The following is a 17,092-nucleotide window of genomic DNA, read 5'->3' as shown; positions in this document are numbered from 1 at the left end:
GGGGCGGGGAGTGGAACAGGGACGGCTTTTGTGTCCACCTGTGAAGGAGGCTGGGGGTCAGGCGGGGGCGCAGGGGGGGGGGGCGAAACTGTTCAGTGATTTGTAGACATACAGAAGTATTTTGAACTGGATGAACTGGAAATGACATACAGATTGCCCTAATGTGCAATTTTTATTATTTTATTTATTTTAATTTTTTTCTTCTCTCCAGCTTTCTGAGGTCCCCCAGCCCGCCTTTGAAAAACACTGCCCTATGGAACAAACTAAATAACATACTTCAAGGGTGTACTTTCCTGTTTTCAGTTTCGGATTCGCTGTGGTTTGGTGTTGTAAACAGAACATCTGTTCAGGTCTGGATCTGACAGACTGACACAGCACAATGATGGGCAATGAAATGACTAACTGGTGACTTTGTTTCCTTTACTTCAAACTACTTTCGCGAATATTTACTTTTTACACATCAAATAAAGCGGGATTTAAAAAATATATATTTTTTAAGTTTTATGGTATGAATGTTATTACTTACCGAGCCACGGCAGATCCACATGGGGCTGAATATCATCTAAAGAGGCCCTAATGCTTTCAGACAGGTGACCATCACTCTCAAGCGTCTCATAGTCTTGATGGGTGGCTATCTGGTGCTCGTTGCGGTTTATATCCCAGTTTGCCTTTATATCACGACAGATGGAACGAATCTCATAGCTGTAGTGCGGGTCTTTACAGTCTGCTTCAAGGAAAGCGACAATAACAAGTGCCGCGTTTTGACTGTTCGTTAGTTTCCCCGAGTTGTCCATCTAGGGGTCATTTAAACAATCTGTTTAAGACAAAACAGCCGGCAATAAATTGTATGGTCGTGTAAACGTGCAACAAACCTGGCTATAGCAGCACCAATTTCAACAAACATGTTTAAACAGAACCTTTAAAGAATTAACCAAGTCTTCTTGACTCTCAAGTTGAAATCAATTCGGTTAGCATAATGCTAACGTTAGCTTTAGAGCATCACAGTTGCTTAAGTTTAGTAAAACTGCTAACTGAGCAAAACTACCTACTTCCTTTGAAAGAAATTGTTGACTTACTAAATAGGTCAATTGATGTCGATATTAATATTAAGACGTTCCGTCAGTGTTGCTCCTTTGCCTGTACAGCAGCGACACAACTTTAACTGAAGAGCGGTAGTTTTTTTTTTTTTTTTTTTTTTTTTTTTTTTTTTTTTTTTTTTTTTTTATTAAAGATTTTAATCACACATTACAAACATCTGTTTGCCAGGGGTATAGATATTAATGTAAAAGAGATAATATTCTAGTACAAAACATAAAAAACCATGAAATTATATTTACAATTTATACAGAGTTTAAATTCACATTAAGCTTTTCCAGAGTTGAGATGGTTTTCATTGCCTTTTGGTTTTCCAGTCCATTAATTGAGGTGATGTATTGAAGAAGTTCTTTGCTGAAATGGGTTATGTTTGGTTTGGAGTTGGACCATTTTTTCTTGTGAATGTGAAACTTTCCCAGGAGAAGTAGAAGTTGGGTGAAGTGCAACAAGTCTTTATTCGTGCCTTTGTCTTCAAAGCATAGTATAATGTCTTTCTCTGTAAGCTGAATTATTTGTCCAGTTTTTTGCTGTATGAATTGTTGCACATCTCTCCAGAATGAGATTGTATGAACACATTGATAGAATAAATGAGAAATCGTTTCTATGTGTAGTTCACAGAATGTACAAGAATAGTCAATGTCAAGTTTAAATCTTTCCAGTGTTTTTTTAACAGGATATACATTATGAATAATTTTATATGAAACCTCTTTAACTTTGTTTGTTATGCAAAATTTTTCCCAATTTAACCACATCTGCTTCCAGTTAACTCCTTCAAATATGGAAGACCAGAAAAATCTACCAGGAGGCAGAGTGATCTTCTGCAGACAAGTTCTTATGAGTTTGTTGGAGCATGTTTTTTTTGTTACATCGATTCCATCCAGCATTACGGGGCTTCTAAGTTGGTCTCTAGGCAAATTGTTCACTTTTGTTCCTTTGAAGAGCTGCCTCATAGATTTTGGTAGAGCATCAAAAACTACAGCATACTCTTTAGGTGTTACAGGAATTTTAAGTCTAGTCAGAAATTCAGTGTATGTCATAAAGGTTCCATTATCATTTAATAGTTGTTGTACAAGCATAATTCCATTTTCCATCCAATTTTTGTAGTAAAGCGACTTGTTCTTATATAAAATATTCCCATTGTTCCAAATGCAATATGTAGTTGGGGAGAAGTTGTGTTTGTAGGCAAGTTTCCAAGACAGGAGAGCTTGTTGGTGAAATCTCGATAACTTAATAGGTAATTTTTCAATTTTATAATCACATTTTAATAAAAATTGGATTCCTCCTATCTGATTAAAAATATGGTTGGGGAAAGTGTTCCAAAGCGTATCTTTCCCTTTTAATAAGTTAGTTAACCATTTAATTTTAAAGGAATTATTTAGCATTTCAAAACTTAGGACATCTAGACCTCCAAATGTTTTATTATTACAGAGAATATCTTTTTTTAAGTAATGGCATTTATGTTTCCATATAAAGTCAAATAATGTTTTATCTAATTTTTTGCATACATCTTTTGGCATCTCTAATGATAAGGAAGTATATACAGATCTAGATATTCCCTCAGCTTTTGACAGTAGTACCCTACCATTTAATGACAGGTCCCTCATTAGCCACATGTTAAATTTTGTTGTTATTTGTTGTATAATAGGGCCAAAGTTTGAGCTGCTACGCAAATTTTGATTCTTTTCAATATTCACTCCTAAGTATGTAAATTGCTCTTTGACAGGAATATCATTAATTTCAGAAAGTGTGCAGTCTTTTAGTGGGAACAGAACAGATTTATTAAGATTCATTTTTAGACCTGATACGGAAGAGAATTCCTGGATACAGTCAACTGCATTCCTCACTTCATTTACATTAGCGATAAATAACGCAGTATCATCAGCCAGCTGTGATAATGTGAAGTGTCTATCTAGAGTTAAGATGCCTTGGAATTGACCTTTTTTTACATGTATAGACATAATTTGTGTAACCAGAAGAAATAAGAATGGGCTTAGAGGGCATCCTTGCCTGATACCTCGATTGATATTAAACCTTCTCGTTGTCCCATGTGCCAGCTTGACCGAGCTGTTACAGCCCTGGTACAGGGTATTAATAGCTTTGGAAAAAAAATCTCCAAATCCAAAATGTTTAATAGACTTGAACATAAATTTATGACTTATGGTATCAAACGCTTTGTAGAAGTCGATAAACAGAATAAAGCTTTCATCAGGAATAAAATCATTGTAGTCAATCATGTCCAATATTAGACGAATATTGTTGCTAATGTTTCTTCCAGGCATAAATCCAGATTGTTCTTCACTAATAATATCATTTAAACCTAATTTCAGTCGCTTGGCAAAGATAACTGCGTATATTTTAGCGTCATTGTTTAAAAGACTAATTGGTCTCCAGTTTTCAATACTCAAATGATCTTTTTTGGGTTTAGGGATGAGCTTAATCAATCCCTGCTGGAGAGTTGGGGCTAATTCACCTCTCAGTATTGACTCTTCAAACATATTTTTTAAAAAAGGGGCCAGTTCTCCTGCAAACTGTTTATAGAATTCACTACTTATGCCATCGTTGCCAGGGGATTTATTATCCTTAAGAGAGCATATAGAGTCCTGAACTTCCTTTAGATTAATTTCTTTATCACAATCTCTTTTAAAGTCATCATCAATCTTGATGGTATCCATTTCATGTTCTCTTAGAAATGCGTCCATTCTTCCTTCATCTTCTAAATTTTCTGAGTATAAGTTTTGATAAAAGTTTGAAACATAGTTTGAAATAACTTGCTCATTATCACAAATCATATTGTTAATTTTAAGCTTTCCAATAAATGATTGTTCAAAGTTTCTCTTCTCCAGGTTGAAAAAATATTTGGAGCACTTTTCTCCTTGTTCTAACCATTTTTTTCTGGACCTCACAAAAGCTCCTCTGGCTTTGTCCTCATAGAGCTGATCCAGTTCTAGTTGTAGTGTTGAAAGTTCTTTGGAGTCCTCTTCAGATACATCTGTTTTTTTTGATATTCTTAAAATTGCATCTATTATTTGGGATTCTTTTTCTTTTTTCTTTTGGGCAAGTTTTTTGCCTATTCTAATTGCCATTTTTCTAATTTCAAATTTAAATAGTTCCCAGTTTTTACAAAAGTATTTTGTTAAATTTGCTTGAGTCCAATATTTATTAATAAGTTTAATTACTTCAGTTTTAAATTCTTCATTTTTTAATAAGGAGTTATTTAATTTCCAGTAGTCTTTATTGTGACCATGTCTGTCAGTGTTTGCATCTATTTTAATTGTGATAGCTTTGTGATCTGTCAGTATTGTTGGTTCAATAGAGGCATCGGTCACGTTGTCTTCTAAATCTGAGGAAATAAGCCAAAAATCTATGCGTGACTGTTGAGTTCTGTCTTTGTTGTTCCATGTGTAGGAAGTTTTATCCAAATTTTTAGATCTCCAAATATCAATAAGTCCTAATCTATCACAGATATGATGTAATTCAGTTGTTGTTTGATTCTTTGAGGGCAATCTGTCCAGATTATCATTCATCACATTGTTAAAATCTCCTCCCCATATAATTTTAGCAGTAGGAAATGAGAGTAATGTTTGTTCAATTTTGGCTTCTAAGGTCAAAAATAACTGCTTGTTGTCTTGTTTGTTATTGTAACCATATATGTTGATGATTAAAAAAAGTGACTGATTAGTTTCAGTTAAAAGCGTAATCCAACGGCCTTCAGTATCCGTTTCAAATTTTAAAATTTTCCCTTTAAATTTTCCTTGCAGGATAGCAACACCTGCTGATTTATTACTACCAAAAGAAAACCATATTTGTCGACCCCACTGACTCCTCCAAAACGTTACATCATCTTCTGAAGCATGGGTCTCCTGTAACAAATAAAAATCAGCACTTTTGTTAAGGCAGTATAGAAATAAAGCTTTCCTTTTAAGTTGGTTCCTAATACCCCTGGCATTTACAGAAAAAACAGAAATAGACATAAACAAACACAAACAAACAATAACACCCTGAACAACAGCAGACCTGTAACTCAGCTGTTTAAGCTAACAAGTATCTGCTTATTAATTGCATTATCTGCACTAAGATAGAATGATTGTCACCTTCTCCATCTCAGGTTAGAGTGGAGGTCTTAACTCACCAAAGGTAGTATTGAAATATATTTTTCCCTTCTCATATCTTAATTTCTTTCCCTTCAATATAAGCTCGAGTTCCAACAAAATATGCTTTGCGACCCGCTTTCCTGGCTTCCTCCACCGCGGGCCACAGCTTGCCTCGGATTTCTTTTTCTGCAGCGGTCAGATCTTCTTTAAAGCTTAGCTTTTTGTTTTGGAGGTAGCTGCTGTTCTTGGATCCTTTCCATAGCACGTCTCTGGCCGTCCTGGTCTGGAATCTGATGAACACCGGTCGTGGAAGAGGTTTGGTTGTCCCATCTCGTTGTCGAAGACCGCCGATGCGATGTACGACGTCCATTGCTGAAAGCACTGACCCCACTTCACTATCTGGTAGAATTGCTTGACATATATCTTGGACAGTTTTTTTAGTGTTGTTGTCTTTATTGTCTTCAGGAACACCATACAGTCTGAGGTTAAGCTGTCGGCTGTGTCGATCTGCGTTATTGAGTTTGAGTTCCAGGTCGGAAACTTTCTGATCCAGGACTTTACATTTCTCCTGCAGCGTGTTATTTTGTTTCTTCAGATCTGCTATTTCTTGGAAGCAGAATTCCAATGACTTTTTTAATTCCTCAATTTGGGTACTGTTATGCTGGACTGCCTTGTCCGTCTGATCTGCCCTCTCATTAATCTTCTCAATTATGGTGTTCTGTAGCTCCGATAGCGTCGGCTCCACGTGTTGCGTTGGCAGCTCACCTTTAGCTTTCTTCACCTTCTGCTTAGCTGGCGGGTCGGGTGTCAGGCTGCAAGCGTAAGAGTGGAGTTCTCTAGCAGTTCTTTTTTCTTTTGGTGTCTCAGACTCCATAACTTCGAGCTGAGCCAAGGTAGTATTCTTCGACTTAGCCATTGTACACGTTAGCTTTTGTGCTACGTAACTTTCAGCTAAGCTAGTCTGTCGGGAGTAGGATAACTCTTTTTTGTTGCTTATTTGAAGAGCGAGAGTTTAAATCTTCAGCTGGGGAGATTACTCACGGTCTTCTTTGTTGTCCCCGTGATTGTTGGTGACAATTAACGTCTTTCTTGAATTAGTTGTGCAGATAGATGCGGCTCTCACATTAATGCATATCCGTTCTCGTCGCCATCTCGTCTCTTTTCCTGAAGAGCGGTAGTTGTGGGTTAATTTATGTTGATCGTCGTGACGCGTTCCGTTCGTGATGCGTTCAAGGTACCTTTTGAACGTCAGAATTTTGCAACGTAATGTTGTCTAGATCAGACAAATGCAGTATAATATACATCTGTGGTCTGGATAACTTCATACGTACTTCCGTTTATCTAAAATTTAACATTTATTTTATTTGTCGTATGTGTTGCTTCGTTAAAACAAACAAAAAAACAAGTTTCATGCTTCATCTTTGCGTTTACTTTTCAACGCAAATTGAGGGTATTTCACACGTAACAAAAACACGAATTTATAAATACATTTGTACACTAAAAAGTCGATACTGGTTCAAAACTCATCTTGAACGTTAAACTTGAATACTGAAAATATCCATGAACCTTTTTAAAGCGTTGGTGCTAACGCATGCGCATTAGGACGGTTATGTTTAATTTCGACACTTAAACGCAACCCATGTTTTTGGGACAAGTGTGTTTTGAAGATGGGCTATTTTGCTCACCATTGAATTTGATATCACAGAGAATTTATTTTAAATTGGACAATGCTTTTAAAAGCTCCCAAATTCTCAAACGAAGTGCAGCACAGTGGTTCAGAATCAGCACATATATAATTCCTTATATAAAAGTTCATGCTCAATAATCCAGGTAAAAAATAAAAAAAAATCCAACAAAAGCTCGTTCAGGTCATCTGACTGATGACAGACCCCAGAAACTATCTCATCACTAGCAAACTGGTTAGTTCACTATGCGAGTGTGCTGATTGTGGGACTGAGTTTATTGTGACTCCTTGGACTGATGAAGTCCTTTGGATGAAGGACAAAACGTCTCACCAAAAAAAGAAACCGTCCAGATGACCTGACTGAACTTTGTTGGATTATTCCTTATCGCTTAAGAACTGTTACTGTACCAAAGACAGTAGAAAATATGTTAATTTAGACATTTAAAACAAAAATTGCATCATAAACTATAAAACTGCATAGTTGAGGGAGTGATGGGTAAGGGGTAAAATAAAAAAAAGTTGTCAATTATCTTGTGCAAAATTAAATATTGATTTAAATGTGTGAGGAAATGTAGACACGTTTAATTTTAGAATGTTATTTTTGACATTTGTTTTGCCTTTTGAAAAGGTGTGTAATTTGTCATAAAACACTTAAATTAGTGCTTATGGAAGCAACTGCTGAGCTGACTTTTGTCTTAATTGTTGTCACCACATGACTTTCACGGAACAAACAAACATTCAGTTTGTTCATACTTCCTAAGTCAGTCACACACAGTCGTCTGCAGCCATAGATAAGAGCAACACCCTGACTGGAAAGTCCCTGTACTTTTTGTGTTATATCACATGGTGCTTTACAAGCATAAGTTACAACCAAAAGAAAAGTACATTTGGAAAAAGGCATAAAATGTTTATTTACAATAAAAACAAATTTAAAAAAAGTCCATGACCAGCCATGTACATTTGACTCATGCAGATGGCAAGAAAGAGGAGAAAAAATAAAGGCTTACTCAAGTCAGCACTGATCAAAGCCTTTGACTCTCAGTTAAACCCTTTAATTCTGAAGAAACAAGATTTTACATGTAATAATTTCTGGTACCGCCCCTAATAGGATTATAATGCAGAATACATGTTTAGAACTACAGACTTTATTAGAGTCACATTACGTCACAAGCGATCACTCCTCTCTCTAGACTACATATCCTGGAGTACCAAAGCTCACAGATCGTTCAGTCTTCCTGCCAACAAGCCTCTTTCCTGATCTAGTCAGAGACCCCAACTTTGCAGGAGGCTTCAATCCTGGTGAAACGTCTTGTTTTGGTGACAAAGCTGCCCGCCGTGCTTCCTGGAGCTCTCTGCAAAAAAAGGATAAAAAAAGAAAAATGGGGCAATATATTCCAACTGAGTCATGCAAACTGAAACAAGCCCTGTTGCAACCGCTTTGCTTTTAATCATAAAACTGCTCCACCTCCTGGTCACATTTATGAATCAGTGCATGTAAACATTGGCACAAATATGTTGCCTCTCCCTTAATCTCAGGCTGGAAATCCCAGATTTTTCTCCCCATGTTTTAAATACCTTTCACATTGGTTACAGGAAAAAGAAGAGAGGCAGTTTATACAACACAAATTTACCAATATAGAAAATCTACTTCTAAAATAACCTCTTTTTTTTTTTAAATGTGCAAGATTTATTCTTTCAATAGCTTTGGTTTTCTTAAACCTAAAAAAAAAAAAAAAAAATGCACAACAGAATTCACAACATCTTCAAGATTTACTTTAAAAAAGGCACTAATCCCGAGCCTGGTTCTGCTGGAGGTTTCTTCCTGTTAAAAGGGAGTTTTTCCTTCCCACTGTTGCCTTTGTGCTCACTCAGGATGGGAGACTGCAACAAAGTGAAGATTCAACGCAATCTGTTGGTGTCCTTACATAAATTTTTACTAATTGGCTTTTGTAAAATATGTGAACGTTTTTGTTCAGTACCCTGAGACGACTTCTATTGCGACTTGGCACTAAATAAATAAATTGAATTAATCCCAAAGAGACGTGAAAGTAACACTTGAAAAATCCCCTTAAAATAAAATACCCAACTGGACTTCTTTTAGGTGATGTTCCACTTTCCATCTGGGGAGTTTTCTCAATTCAAAACTAGAGTGTAGAGTTCAAAAGGCTAATTTCCACTTCATCAGACGTGCCAAAACCGTCTCTCTGGTGTGGTTGCATCTTTTTTCCTCTTTGCATCAGAAGTTACTGATCTGTGTGGGTTTCCCCGAGTAAAAAATGTATGTTGTATGTATGCATGCATGCATGCATGTTTGTTTAAGAAAGTTTTCTTGACCTTGTAGTTTCAATGGGTTTTCTTGGTTTAGTGCTTTCCTGATTATGTTCCATATCAGCATTATTGGTGTTAAAGTAATTTAAAGCATTTCATAATAGTTGCAAATCATGTACAGTATGTCTGAGGGGGGAAAAAAAAAAGTAAAATATTGCAAAATATTATTGCATAGGTTCTAACCATCAAGAACCCCACTCCTTACTTTTCAAGCATGGCTGTCCTGAACTTCTCAACATTGAGCTCTCTGCGAAGCTGAGCAGCCAGCCTCTCAGTCCTCTTCTCCCTCAAGATCGTGTGCTTGCAAAGCTCCCTGGCAGATGGGCGCTTTGTTGGGTCTGAATCCAGCAACGACTGACGTAAAAGAAAAAAAAAAAAAAAAAAAAAAAAAAAAAGAAATCTTGACATGCCAGTAACATCAAACAAAATGTGCCACTTACACAGATGGGACTTCTAATCTCTAATCATTATGAATTAAACCTCAATCCAAAGTAGGACTAGTTTTACCTGAAGCAAACTTCTGAAGGGAGGCGAGAGCTCTTGGGGCAGTTTGGGCAGATGCCCCTTTCTAAGACTGTGCCATTCATCTCCATTTTGAGGCAAAGGAGGAGCTCCAGCTGCCAGCAAAACTGTGAGGCCCAGAGCAAATATGTCAGCCTTGGGCAGGTGGTGGTAATCCTGCAGAGCAGAACATAACAAGTTAGATATTATTGCTAGAAACCATGCAAACAATATGCCTTTTAACAACTATGGTATAGTTTTTGGGATACGTCTTCATAGCCCTACATTTAAAATGTTACCAGGACCACTTTCTTCCACCTGCACCATCTTAATAAATTAAGGAACATTCCTTTTCAAAGTAATGTAAAAAGGATGGCCATGCATTTATCACTTCTACACTGGACTAATTCTTTATTATCTGGGCATCTTAATAAAATAAAATAAGTTCTAAAAAACAAACAAACAAAAAAAAAAACTTCAGTTGATCCAAAACGCTGCTGTCAAGAGGTCTTCAACTACCTTCTAACTTTTAGCTTTCAACAACTCAGCTCAATCTCATTAAGGATCTTATTGTTCTATACTCTCCCTAACAGAGCACATTCAGACTGCTGGTTTACTTGTGGTTCCTTGAGTTCCTAAAGTGGGAAGCCGAGCTTTTAGTTATCCAGCTACTTCCTTGTAAACCCCACTTCCATTCTGACACAATGTCTACTTTGAAAACTATCAGTAAGCTACAAAGCTTTTTGATCTATCCTATAATTAGGGTTGGCTTGGGCTTCTTGAGTTATCCTCAAGTTTTACTGCTATAGGCTTAGACTAATGGACAAACTGACCACATTTCCTCACTTTACGGTCGTAACTTTCTACTCTCCATGTTTGTACATGCAATTGTTGCAGCTATTAACCGATTTTTTTTTGTTCATTTTGTTTTTCCTTCCCATATAAAGTACACCTGGATCAATATCTATGGCGTTTCGTTTTCCTGCCCTCTCAAACTCCAGCAGTTTGAGGCAAACGATCACCCATCCTGTGCTTGGGATTGCTAGAGGTTTCTTCCTGCTAAAAAGTGAGATCGTCCTTTCTATTTTAACAAACGTGCTGGTTAGACAGGAGCTTGTGACAAAAAGATTTAACACAATTTGTCCCTTTCCTCTTCAATTTCATACTGAACTGTATTAGAATAGGAATTAATTAGTCCTTAATAAGATTCAAATCTGGATCTGATTTGAATGCTTGCGAGAATCTCTGTTGTGAATTTGTGCTATACTTATAAATAAAACTAAACTGGTCTATAGCGAGGCATACGAAACATCTTTACCTCATGAAGGACTTCATTAGCCAGAAAGCGACTGTCCCCCTCTTCCACTTGAGGACTAGTAATTAAAGTCACATGACCCAAATCACCTGCAGGGGCAAAATCTGAGCTTTTAAAGGGGAATAGACACTGAAAAAGGCAGAAATTCAAGCACACCATTACAGTAAATACCAATTTTGTAAAGAACTCCAGCCAAAGTGCCTTCATCATCTTCCTCCTCACTGTCCCCCTCATCCGCTGCACTTGTGCTGGGCTGCTGGCAAATAAAAATGTTGCCTAAAAACAGTTGGAAAACACATTTGTTGACTTGCGTGTAAACTGAACAGAGAGCCCATGTAAAGAAATAAAATGCAATTTTAAAAAGTAGACATATACTTGGTTTAATGTCCAGGTGGACGAGGCCTGAGCTGTGGATGTATTTCAGACCCATGGCCACTTGTAGAAGCAGATCTTTCAGTTCTGCTTCAGTAAACTGTTCACCTTGCGCCTCCTTCTTCGCAATCACATCACCGAGACTTCCACCTAAGCATTACAAAAAAACACAAAGCTCTGCATTATACCTCCGGAGTATTCAAATCTAACCATTTTTCCATGTTCTTGTGAAATCCACCATCACAGTATTCATTCTGAATAATCATGTGGTCATCCTCTGCCCATGCTGAATAATAGCGAACGACGTGTGGGTGATGGCCAAGAACAGCATGTGCATACACTTCCTTTAGAGCCAGCTGCCTGAGAAGAAACACCGTCATAAATAAATCGGAACAAAATCAAAGCGTGGACTAATCAGTCTCCTGCTGACATCATCATATTGCTGACTCACTCATTGGCAGAGCCTGCCAAGGGTCGTCGGGAGCGTTTTATGGCGTACAGGCAACCATCCAGCCGATTCACGCACTTATAGACAGTACCAAACTCGCCCACGCCGATGCACTCCACCTCCAGGAACTCACTCTCGTAGCGTGACAGCATGAAGGCTTGGACGGCTCGTCTCTGCCAGATGAACAGAAGGCGAGCGCAACGGTAAAAACTAAAAATACTTCCCAAGAAGGAGCAAACACGTCACAGGACTACATCAAAGAGAACCGGAATCTCCATGATGCCTGACCAAATATAGTGATGATAATAAAAACAATAAATAAATCTTGCAAACACTGACAGCAGCTTCTTTTTTTTGTTTAAGCTGGAGATTCCTAAGAGAAATCCCGGAAGCTGAAGTGGCAGTATGTAATTTTGAACAAAACAAGAGGAGGCGTGCAGCTGAGGATGACAAAGCCTGATGATAAAATCTGAGCAGAAGTGTTTGATAAAAGAGGATTATATTCATTATTAGCACTGGCAGAAGTGGTTGTACCTTTGGTGGGAGGAAAGCTTCATCATCCTCTTCAGATGACGTGAGGCTGTGTTTCAGTCTGAAAGAAAAAAAAAAGGCATGTAGGCTGTTTAATACTCTAAACAAAAAACAGCAAAAACCTAATCTAAAGACGAAACAATCAAAAATTAGAAATATTTGGACCTTGTTGAATACTTGCCTTTGTAAATTCAAATCTAAATACAACCAGCGACCAACTTTAAAATTATCCAAGATGCTCTAATTTTTACCAAAAGACTTAAACAGTTAGCAAAAATGCTGCAAAGTTGCCAGATTTCCTTTCAGATACGTATACATTTATATAACAAAATAATTACCGTACCTGCGTCTATAATCTTCATCATCATCGCTCCTGCTGCTTTGCCTCCAGAGCAGCTCACTTTTTCTGCGTACCGTGTCAGGAGTGAAAGGATTCACGTTGACTGAAGGAACCTGCAGAAGATTTGCAGCAGCCGAGGCTAAACGCACGGTCCTCTGACGATGACTTAACTTTATGTTGGAGAAAAGCTGAGACGACTTTGATAACAAACTCTACAAAACAAGACAATGATCCAAATGAATCAGAAAAGCATTTTTTTTTCCTTCTCCCCATTCATTCAACCTTTATTTATACAGATTAGTCTCATTGAGCCGTGAGGACTCATTTACAAGAGAGACATGTTTTAGACAAACAACATACAAAAGTACAATAAAAGTGCAACTGAAATAAAAGTAGTGTATAAAACAATAAATCAAGGTGCCGTAAAATAAGGTAAAATACTAAAAACAAGAACTTTTTTTTTTAAATGTTTCTATTGACGTTATCAAATGTTTGAACCCTTAACTAAATTAAGGTGGACAACTTCAGTTCCTGTTGCAAGATGTTCCAGGTTACAGGAGCAGAGTAAGAAAAGGCCTTTGTGCCAAGTTCAGTCTGCACTGAGGGAACGCTGCGGGTAATGTCAATTTATTTGTAAAGCACATAAAGACAACAAAAGCTGACCAAAGCGCTTTCCATTTCAGTCAAATTAAAATTAAGGTAATAAATTCAGCAAATATGAGAAGGATGTGATTGCCTTTGGCTCTTCTGGCTAGGAGGCAAGACACTGAACCCCTCGTTGCCTCCGATGTGTGTCCCATCAGTGTATGAATGTGATAAAGCTCTGATTAGTCTCTTTAGAATGATTTGTCCAATTAGCTTTGTAGCGATCTAGTGGAACGCTGTATGAATGGGTAAATGAGGACACAGATTGAAGTGTAAAGCGCTTTGAGTATCTTGAAATAAGAAAGGTGCTATACAAGTACAGTCCATTCACCATTTAATATTGTGTAATTGGAAGGACCCCCCCCCCCCCAAATCGTATGTACATTGGTTAAAAGGTGATGTGTCATTCATGTGGAGAAGGTGAGATACACCTCAAAAGGGCTCTGTGCAGAGGTTCTGGGACACTTGGAGGCCATTTATATCGTTTGTTGAGAGCATGTCGGTGCCTGTACAATTGGTTTGTGTAGTTTTGACTGATCCGGTGTGGGAGCGAAGGGGTGTGGTGGTGGGAGGGGATTGTTTAAAGTTTTATGTTGTTCTGTGTTCAAAAATGAAAAAAAAAAAAAAAAAAAAAAACTAAAGAAGTACTTATGTCCAATATATTTTTTAAAGTAATAGAAACAAAAAACAAATGCATCTTGTGCCACTCAGGAAGAACAAGAAGGTTGAAATACAACAACAACAACAACAACAACAACAACAACAACAACAACAACAACAACAACAACAATCAGGTATAACTATACAACTATAAGGTAATGATGGCCTGAGAGCGCATGTTGTAACTGCACTGATGATGTGACACGTGGGAGGAGATATAAGAAGGCAGCAGACCAAGGAGTGATTTATATAGATGAAAATGAACCAGTGTGAGAGCCATGTAGATAATGATGACCAGATGACCAATGAGTACAGGGTGCAGTGATGGGTACGGTAGATACAACCAGTTATGAATCTTATTAGCGCACTATGGTAGATAGCATCCAACATATGCAAGCAGCTGGCAGGAGCATTCATGTAAATAACATCACTATAATCAATGGCTGGTAGGAAGGTAGCGGTTACAAGGCATGCTCTGGCATTCAGAGTTAAACGAGATCCATTTCTGAAATAGAAACCCAGTTTTAATTTCAGTTTCTTTATCAAATTTTTGATATGTGGTTTAAAAGAGAGATGTGCATCGACCAAAACTCCCAAGTATTTGTAAGAACCTACAAACTCCATGGAACACCATGCATGGATGAGATAGAGGAAGAACTGTTGGTGCCAACTTTCCGTTTGAAAACAACATCCCGTTGGTTTTATCAGCATTTAGCACCAGTTTGAGATGAAACAAGTCTGACTGAATGATGTCGACTTCAGACTGTAGAAGCTGGAAAACCTTGGCAACTGCGTTAGCACGACAATAAACAACAGTCTCGTCGGTATAGAAATGTAACGATGCATCAAGAATGTTTTGATCTACGTTATTCATATAAATTGTTAAAAGAACAATCATAGTTAATCACCTTGGGTGTGCTGGGCGAGTCGCACAGCCTCAGCTTCTTCCAGGAGGCATAAGGTATGGGGCTGGTGCACAGCAAAGGTGAAGTCAACGTGTTGCTCTGGCTGCGGTGGCGCTGCACTTTGGGGGTCCTGCAGGCCAGGTTGGGACTGCAGATGACGGCACACTCATCTGAAGTGGTGTCACTGCTGTTTCCCTCCTCTCCACAGCTGGAAAAATCCAGCTGCTTGTTGATCCCATCAAACACGGTCTCCATGCCTGCTGTGGCCTGAACTTTGGGGTAGGCTTCCTTCATAACGTTAGGACCTGACCGCACAAACACTCGGATTATGTGCTCATGAAATCTCCGTTTGTTGGCATTTGTGAAGACTGTAAACATATAAGGTCTGCAGGGTAATTTGTGATACTCCCAACTTCTTAGGTACAAGATGGACGTTTTAAACATAATTATATTAAAGAAATAAAAAGCCTAGAATTACTTGAAAGAATGACATCCAGCTACTTCCACACCAAAATTAAGTTCAATATATGTAAAATAGTAATTTTTGTGTTGGCTACTATAAATTAGCAGTGATGCCATCTTGAATTGGATCAACTCCAAATGGTAAAAAGTTGTAGCTCTACAACCAACAGTTACTTTCTGAGAATTTCATTAAAATCCATTTAGCGGTTCACAAGATATTTTGCTGATGGTCAATTTTGTGCCAGTTAATGTCAACATTTTAATCAAAAATACAGTAACGTGCAGTGCTTGAAGTATGTGCTGGAGACAGCGCTCAGCTACCACACCAACTTTTAACCCAACGTTGGTAAACTTGAATATATGTCTTTTTGCGTTTTCTAAAGTTACTCAACTGGGCGGCCATCTTGAATTAGAGTGACTTTAAAAGTTTGTCAGCTGTAGATGTACACCCAAAGATTATTTTTTTTAGCGTTTTATTAAAATCCGTCCACTGGTTCAGGAGATATTTTGCTAAAACTACAAACACACACATACAGGTGCATATAAAAAAATGTGAATAAATATTGTGGGAAAAAAAAATTGTCAGTCATTTCAGAAAGTGAAACTCAAAGAATCATTATACGCAGAGTGAAGTATTTCATGTCTTCAGTTATTCTCATTTTGATGAGTACGGCTTACAGGTAATGAAAAAACTAATTTCAGTCTCTCAGAAAATTAGAGTTTTGTAAAGAGGTTCAGTATTATAAACTCCTGGTGTCACACCCTGATCAGATGATTAACTCTTAGACATGAGATACAAATGTCTCATTCCTCAAGTCAAGACACTCCTGTCCTGAACCAGAAATGTCAGAAGCGTCTTATCTGGTGAGGAGACAAAACACGTTGCTCAGTGGTCCAATGTCCTCGTTTCAAATGAAAGTTAATGTTCATGTCATTTGTAAATCAAGGTCCCAGAGTCTGGAGGAAGAGTGGCGAGGACCAGAGTCCAAGTTGCTTGAAGTCCAGAGTGAAGTGTCCACAGTCAGTGATGGTTTGGGTCCATATCCTCTGCTGGTGTTGGTCCACTGTGTTCTCTGACTCAGTCCACGCAGCATCCACCAGAACATTTTAGAGACTTCATGCTTCCTTCTGCTCACCAGCTTTATGGAGATGCTGATTTCATTTTCCAGCAGGACTTGGCTCCTGCCCACACTGACAAAGGCACCAAAAAAACTGGTTGTGGAATATTCTCATTTTCTGAAACTATGAATTTTGATTTATTTATTTTTTTAATCTGTAAGCCATAGTCATGAAAATGACAAGAAAAAAAAAAGGCTTGAAATAGTCCATTCTCTGTGTAATGTTCACTTTCTGAAATGACAAAATAAATTTAAACTTGTTCCACAACATTTACATTTTTTTAGATGCACCTGTACACAGGTAATAACATTATCGCCTATCTCGGCGGGTGATAAAATGTCATGTTTACTCACGAACAAGTCGCCTGTGAGCAGCACCACCTCAAACACGCTTCCATTTCGCGCCACGTAAGAAAAGACTTCCTGCTTAAATCAATTACGCCGCCGGGGTCAGGGCATCCTGCTTTCTGATTGGTTGGCTGCTTCTTTGAAGAAGCTGCTAATTAGTAAACACTTAAAAAGCGTTAAAAAAATATGACTCTCGGAGGGGAAAGACAAGAAACTGCTTATATTTTGGAAATAAAATCAAAACAATCG

General features: G+C 37.9%; 1 protein-coding gene across 1 annotated transcript; it reads right to left on the bottom strand.

The window, feature by feature from the left end:
- Positions 1 to 7,971: 7,971 nt before the first annotated feature.
- Positions 7,972 to 16,904, bottom strand: wee2 (WEE2 oocyte meiosis inhibiting kinase). The gene is made up of 12 exons (XM_037682780.1): positions 16,850 to 16,904; positions 14,919 to 15,283; positions 12,709 to 12,917; positions 12,369 to 12,426; positions 11,838 to 12,007; positions 11,625 to 11,746; positions 11,390 to 11,536; positions 11,186 to 11,290; positions 11,018 to 11,103; positions 9,706 to 9,876; positions 9,404 to 9,552; positions 7,972 to 8,222 (listed from the first exon to the last, which is right to left on the bottom strand). The coding sequence occupies exons 2-12, from the start codon at positions 15,207 to 15,209 to the stop codon at positions 8,057 to 8,059; spliced, it is 1,674 nt and encodes a 557-aa protein (XP_037538708.1). The 5' UTR covers positions 15,210 to 15,283; positions 16,850 to 16,904; the 3' UTR covers positions 7,972 to 8,056.
- Between the last annotated feature and the right edge of the window lie 188 nt (positions 16,905 to 17,092).

The sequence above is a fragment of the Nematolebias whitei genome, chromosome 10 (assembly GCF_014905685.2).
Source record: "Nematolebias whitei isolate Nwh7 chromosome 10, NemWhi1, whole genome shotgun sequence".
Lineage (NCBI taxonomy): Eukaryota > Metazoa > Chordata > Actinopteri > Cyprinodontiformes > Rivulidae > Nematolebias > Nematolebias whitei.
The sequence above is the reverse complement of the archived record's forward strand: the minus strand, read 5'-3'. Positions and strand labels throughout refer to the sequence as shown.